Here is a 7,260-nt window from a genome sequence, read left to right on the forward strand (position 1 = left end):
AGGAGTTCTGCGCTCCTCACCTGCTCTGACCAACATGTGACTCCAAACCCACAGCAATGTGATTGACCCTTAAATCCCCTCTGAAATGGCCAAGCAAGCCGGTCAGTTGTATCTAACCGCTACAAAGTCAATAAACCAGCATGAAACCGGACGAATCACCTGCCATCGACCTAGGCACTGGAAATGACAACGGCAAACCCAGTCCTATCTACCCTGTAAAATCCTCCTCCCGAACATCTGGGGGCTTGTGCCAACGTTGGGAGACCTGCCCCACAGACTAGTCAAAAAACAGCCTGACACAGTCATACTCACGGAATCATACCTTACAATGTCCCAGATACTGCCAACAACATTCCCAGGTATGTCCTATCCCACTGGCAGGACAGACCCAGAAGAGACGGCGGCACAGTGGTTTATGGGCGGGAGGAAATTGCCCTTCAACACCAGACACCAAAAAGCCTCGTGCCATCAGGTCAAGCACGGGCAAGGAAACCTCCTGCTGATTAGCACCGACATCTCTCTCTCATCTGATGAGTCAGTACTCCTCCATGTTGAATACCACCTGGAGGAAGCACTGAATTTGGCAAAGGCGCAGAATGTACTGTCGGCGGTGATTTCAGTGTCCATTATCAGGAGTGGCTCGGTAGCACCACTACTGACTGAGCTGGCCGGGTACTAAAGGAAATAGCTGCGAGACTCGGTCTGCAGCAGGTGGTGATGGAAACAACAAGAGAGACAAACATACTTGACCTCGTCTTCACCAATCTGCCAGCCGAAGATGCACCTGCCCAAGACTGTATTTGTAGGAGTGACCACCACATAGTCTTTGAGGAGACGATGACCCGCCTTCACATTCAGGATACCTTCCATCCTGTTTATATATTTAGAGTTACAGGACTGAAACAGGCCCTTCGGCCCACCGAGCCTGTGCAGACCAACAACCACCCATTTATACTAATCCTACATTAATCCCATATTCCCTACCACATCCCCACCATTATCCTGCCATCTACCTACACTGGGGGCAATTTACAATGGCCAATTTACCGATCAACCTGCAAGTCTTTGGCTGTGGGATGAAACCAGAGCACCCGGCAGAAACCCACCCGGTCACATGGATAACATGCAAACTGCACAGGCAGTACCTCGAACTAAACCAGGGTCGCTGGAGCTGTGAGGCTGCTGTGCGAACCACTGCACCACTGTGCCACCCATAGAGCAAAAACTAGGGGTGGCACTACCACTGTGATAAATGGGATAGATTTCGAACAGATCTAGCAATCAAAACTGGGCGCTGTGGGCCAATCAGCAGGAGCAGAACTGTGCTCAACCACAATCTATAACCTCATGGCCCGGCATATCCCCCACTCTACCATTACCACCAATACAGGAGGCCAACCCTGGTTCAATGAACAGTGCAGGAGGGCATGCCAGGAGCAGCTCCAGGCATACTTCAAAATGAGGTGTCAGCCTGTTGAAGCTACAACAAACGACTACTTGCATGCCAAACTCCATAAGCAGCATGCGATAGATAGAGCTAAGTGATTCCATAGCCAACATATCAGATCTAAGCTCTGCCATCCTGCCACATCGAGCCGTGAATGGTGGTGGACAATTCATCAACTAATCGGAGGAGGTGGCTTCACAATTATGCCCATTCTCAATGATGGGGGATCCCAGCACATCAGTGCTAATGATAAGTCTGAACCATTTGCAACAATCTTCAGCCAGAAGTGCCGAGTTGACGATCCATCTCGGCCTCCTCCTGAGGTCCCCAGCATCGCAGGTGCCAGACTTCAAGCCAATTCGATTCACTCTGCGTGATATCAAGAAACAACCGAAGGCACTGGATGCCGCAAAGGTTATGGGCCCTGACCATATTCTCGCAGTAGTACTGAGGACCTGTTCTCCAGAACTGCTGCACGCCTAGCCAAGCTGTTCCAGTACAGCTACAACACTAACACCTACCCAGCAATGTGGAAAATTGCCCAGGTATGTTCTGTACACAAAAAGCAGGGCAAGTCCAACCCCACCAATTACCACCCCATCAGCCTACTCTCATCATCAGTGAAGTGATGGGAGGTGTCATTGACTGTGCCATCAAGCAGTACTTGCTTCGCAATAACCTTCTTAGTGACGCTCAGTTTGGATTCCGCCAGGGCCACTCAGCTCCTTACCTCAATACAGCCTTGGTGCAAACATGGACAAAAGAGCTGAACTCAAGAGGTGAGGTGAGAGCGACTGCCCTTGACAGTTTGGCAGCATTTGACCGAGTATGGCTTCAAGGAGTCCTAGCAAAACTGAAGTCAATGGGAATCGGGGGAAAAACTCTCTGCTTGTTGGAGTTATACCTAGCGCAAAGGAAGATGGTTGTGGTTGTTGGAGGTCAGTCATCTGATCTCCAAGACATCACTGTAGGGGTTCCTCACGGTAGTGTCCGAGATCCAACCATCTTCAGCTGCTTCATCAATGACCTTCCTTCAATCATAAGGTTAGAAGTGGGGATGTTCGCTGATGATTGCACAATGTTCAAAACCATTCACGACTCCTCAGATACTGAAGCAGTCCGTGTCCAAATGCAGCAAACCTGGACAATATCCAGGCTTGGGCTGAAAAGTGGCAAGTAGCATTCATGCCACAGAAGTGCCAAGCAATGATCATCTCCACCAAGAGAGAATTTAACCATCTCCATCATTCAATGCCATTACGATCACTGATGCACTGATTTCCAGCCCCCCGCCCCCACCCCCACCCCCCACCACCCTCCACTATCTACATCCTAGGGATTATGAATGACGAGAAACTGAACTGGAGTAGCCATAAAAATAGCATGGCTACAAGAGCAGGTCAGAGGCCAGGAATCCTGCAGTAACTTACCTCCTGACTCCCCAAAGCCTGTCCATCATCTACAAGGCATAAGTCAGGAGTGTGATGGTATATTCTCCACTTGTCTGGATGGGTGCAGCTCCACGAAAACTCAAGAAACTCGACATCATCCAGGAAAAAGCAGCCACTTGATTGGCACCCCATCTGCAAACATTCACTCCCTCCACCACCGGCGCACAGTAGAAACACTGTGTACCATCTACAAGATGCACTGCAACAACGCACCAAAGCTCCATAGACAGCACCTTCCAAACCCGCGACCTCTACCAACTAGAAGGACAAATGCAGCAAATGAATGGTAACATCACCACCAACAAGCTCCGCTTCAAGTCACACACCATCCTGACTTGGAACGATATCGATGCGCCTTCACTGTCGCTGGGTCAAAATCCTGGAACTCCCTTCCTTACAACTCTGTGGGTGCACCTACCACACATGGACTGCAGCGGGTCAAGAAGGCAACTCAACAACACCACGGAGCCAGATACACACGCACAGCCACACACACAGAGTTCAGACCCCATTTACTGAGCCAGACACACAGATTACAAAGCAGGTATGGAGGACGCAGACACACTCACCCACACACTCACCCACACACTCACCCACACACAGACATGTCTCACCCCAGGCACCGAACCAGACACACAGACAAACACACATACATGCAAACGCACACAGACACACACACACACACACGCACACACACACACACACACACACACACGTCACACCACAGACATTGAGACAGACACACCAGCACAAACACACACACACAAACTCTTTACACACCAGGCACTGAGCAAGTTAGAAACAAACACACACCCATAGGCAAACGCAGGTCATACCCCAGACACTGAGCGAGACATACACACAAACAGAAAGAAAGATCACACCCAGGGACTGAGCCAGAGATACACATACACACGCGCACACACACACAGATCACACCCCGACACTGACTCAGACATACACACAGATCACACCTCAGGTACTGAGCCAGAGTTATAAACACACACGCACACACATCACACCACAAGCGCTGAGTCCAACACACACACATACATACATTCAGAACACACCACAGTTATTGAAACAGACAGACAGATACAGACAGACATGCTCGCACACACAAACACACAAACAAACACACACAGAGGTCACACCCCAGTCACTGAACCCGACACACACACAGACACACACACTCAAACACGCACACACTCACACATCGCACCGCAGACACTGAGCCAAACACACACACACACACATGCACACACATACACACAGACACACCACAGCTCAGATCCTGAGACACACACGCACATAGAAAGACACACATACACTAACCCACACTCAGCCAACCCAGGCCATGAGACAAAAACACACACAGACACACAGAAACGCACATGCACACGCATACGCACCCTCATGCAAACACGGATGAACACATGGAAAAACAGACACTCACACAGACACACACACCACATGCCAATCCATGATATAGAGACACACACACAAAGACAGACACACATATACACACATACACGCACACACGCACCACAATCCAGGCACTGAACCAGATTCGCACACACGTGACACACACATGCACACAGATGCACACTCATTCACACACATCATAGCCCAGGCACTGAGCCCGGCACACACACACGCACATGTTCTCACTCATACACACACACGCACTCACACAGTAAACACACACACACACACACACGACACCACAAGCATTGAGACAGAATCTCTCAGTCAGTCGAACATTTAACTTTCTCTGCAAGTGCAACGTGCTGCAAATGTTGCAAATCTGAAATCAAAGCATAAAATGCTGGAAATATTCAGCAGATCTGGCAGCATGTGTGGAGATTGAAACAGAGTCAATATTTCAGGTCGTGACTTCATCAAAACTGGGAGAGATCAGAGGTGGAACAGTTTTTAAAGCAGATGGGAAAAGGAGTGAAGGGGAGGGTTGTGATTAACATTGAGTTTTACAATTTCAATAAAATTATTTTGTCATTGAATCTCTCCTGCCTTCCACCGCATCACAGACAATTTCATTTCAAGAAATCAATGGACAGAGGAACACATTTGTAAATCTCAGTAAGTCCTCCATCAAACTGGTAACTTTGCTCCTGCCTGATGTATAATGTCTTTGTTCATTTCCCTTCCTCACAGTTAACTTACTGACGATTAGGATCCTGTCTCGGGGGAAATGTGGTCTCTCCAAGTGTGTCACTCGCTACCTGGTGGCCATGGCAGCGGCAGATCTACTGGTCATTATCCTCGACCTAATATTGAGGCACATTCCTATTGTTTATTGGGAACAGTTTCAGTTCCTGCAATCCATCTCCGTGTGTAATATCCACGCTATCCTGCTTTACGCAGCCACAGACTGTTCTGTCTGGTTCACCGTCACTTTCACCTTTGATCGATTTGTGGCCATTTGTTGGCAGAAGCTGAAAAGTAAATATTGCAGGGAGAGAACGTCGGCTGTGGTTCTGGGAACAGTGACTGTGCTGAGCTGTTTGAAGAACATCATCTGGTATTTTACTTTCACAGGTCGGTATTTGCTGCTGAACGTACCGTGGTTTTGTCATGTAACAATGGATGGTTATGTCGCTTATGTCTCAGGAACAATAGAGCTCCTCCATAACATTCTAACACCATGTGTTCCATTTGTGGTGATTCTGCTGCTCAACGCTCTCACCATCAGACACATTATAGTGAGCAGCAGAGGACGCAGGAGACTCAGACATCACAGCAGTGGGGAGAGTCGCAGAGACACAGAGATGAAGAGTCGAAGGAAATCCATTATGTTGCTGTTAGTTATATCGGGGAATTTCATTCTATTGTGGGCAATGTTTATGGTGTATTCGATATGGTGGCGGATGAGGTATTTGGGCTCTGTGTTTGTTTTTCTACCTGAGTTTCTGCGGGAATTGGGCTTCATGCTGCAGCTCCTGAGTTGCTGCACAAACACTGCTATTTATGCCGTGACTCAGACACAGTTCAGAGAGCAGTTGAAGAATATGCTGAAATCTCCCTTCACTACATTTGTTAAATTCATTCAATAATGAGAGAAACTGAATCACTATTTCCAGCAGTCACTATGGCGACAGAGCGGGGGCGGGGCATGTAACTATGGAGACAGGGCGGAGCGGGGCCTGTTTCTTTGGAGACAAAGCGGGGGCGGGGGTTGTCGCTATGGTGACAGAGCGGCGTGGTGTCTGAACCCATAGTGATGGGCCTTTGGTTCACAGGCCTGTTCGCATGGTGATTGGGAGTGGGGGTGGGGTCTGTTTCCCAGGGTGATGGGAGTGGAGGAGGGACCTGTTTCCAGGATGTGGGGGCGGGGCCTGATTCCCATAGTGACGAGGAGTGGTGGTCGGAACTGTTCCTCATGGTGACAGATGGTTGGGAGGGTTGGAGTGAGGGGAGGGGCGGAGGGAGGGTTGGAGTGAGGGGAATGGGGGGTAGCCAGCGCTGGATGATGGGAGGGCTGGCAGGGAGGGTTGGAGTGAGGGGCAGTAGGGAGGGTGGGCAGGAGTGTAGGGGCAGTGGGGAGAGTTGGAGTGAGGGGGATGGTGAGATGAGTTGGATTGAGGGGAGAGGTGGTGCGGTGGTTTGGAGTCAGGGGGTGTCGCTGGGGAGGGTTGGAGTGAGGGGAGGGGTGGTCGGAAGGGTTGGTGTGAGGGAAGGGGCGGTAGGGAGAGTTGGAGTGAGGGCAGGAGCGGTGGGAATTTTTGGATTGAGGAAAGGGGCGGATGGGAGGGTTGTAATGGGGGTACCGTCAGTGGCAAAGTTTGGAGTGAGGGTGGACGGTTAGGATGGGATGGAATGAGGGGAGCGGTGGTAGGGAGAGTTGCAATAAGGGGAGGTCGGTGCGGAGCGTGGTGTTGAGTGGATGGCCTGTGGGAAGGTTTGGAGTCAGGATAGGGGCGTTGTGGAGTATTCGAATGAGTGGAGGGTTGGAGGGGGGGTTGAAATGAGGGGAGGGGCATTGGGGAGTGTTGGACTGAGAGGAAGGGCGGTGGGGAGGGTTGGTGTGAGCGGTGCGGTGGTGGAGAATTATGAATGACCTGATTGGTGGTGAGGAGTGTTGGCGCGATGAGAGGTGCTGTTGGGAGTGTGGGGGTGAGTGGAGTCATGGTCAGGAGGGATGGAGTGAGATTGGGGGCGTTGGGGAGGGTTGGATTGACGGGACCGGTGGTGGGTTGTTTGGAGTGAGGGTAGAATTGGAGTGGGGGGAGGGGCAGTGAGCAGGGTTGAAGTAAGGGGAGGGTCTGCAGGGAAGGTTGTCATTAAAGGAGGGGTAATGTGCCGGATTGGTGTGAGGTGAGGTGCTGTAGGGAGGGAAGGTGT

At 50.5% G+C, this 7,260-nt stretch overlaps 1 protein-coding gene across 1 annotated transcript; it reads left to right on the top strand.

Annotated features, from left to right (window-relative positions):
- The first annotated feature begins 2,788 nt into the window (after nucleotides 1-2,788).
- On the top strand, nucleotides 2,789-5,972 carry LOC137381169 (probable G-protein coupled receptor 139). The gene is made up of 2 exons (XM_068053553.1): nucleotides 2,789-2,846; nucleotides 5,074-5,972. The coding sequence occupies exons 1-2, from the start codon at nucleotides 2,789-2,791 to the stop codon at nucleotides 5,970-5,972; spliced, it is 957 nt and encodes a 318-aa protein (XP_067909654.1).
- Nucleotides 5,973-7,260: the final 1,288 nt, after the last annotated feature.

This window comes from Heterodontus francisci, chromosome 21 (assembly GCF_036365525.1).
Source record: "Heterodontus francisci isolate sHetFra1 chromosome 21, sHetFra1.hap1, whole genome shotgun sequence".
NCBI lineage: Eukaryota > Metazoa > Chordata > Chondrichthyes > Heterodontiformes > Heterodontidae > Heterodontus > Heterodontus francisci.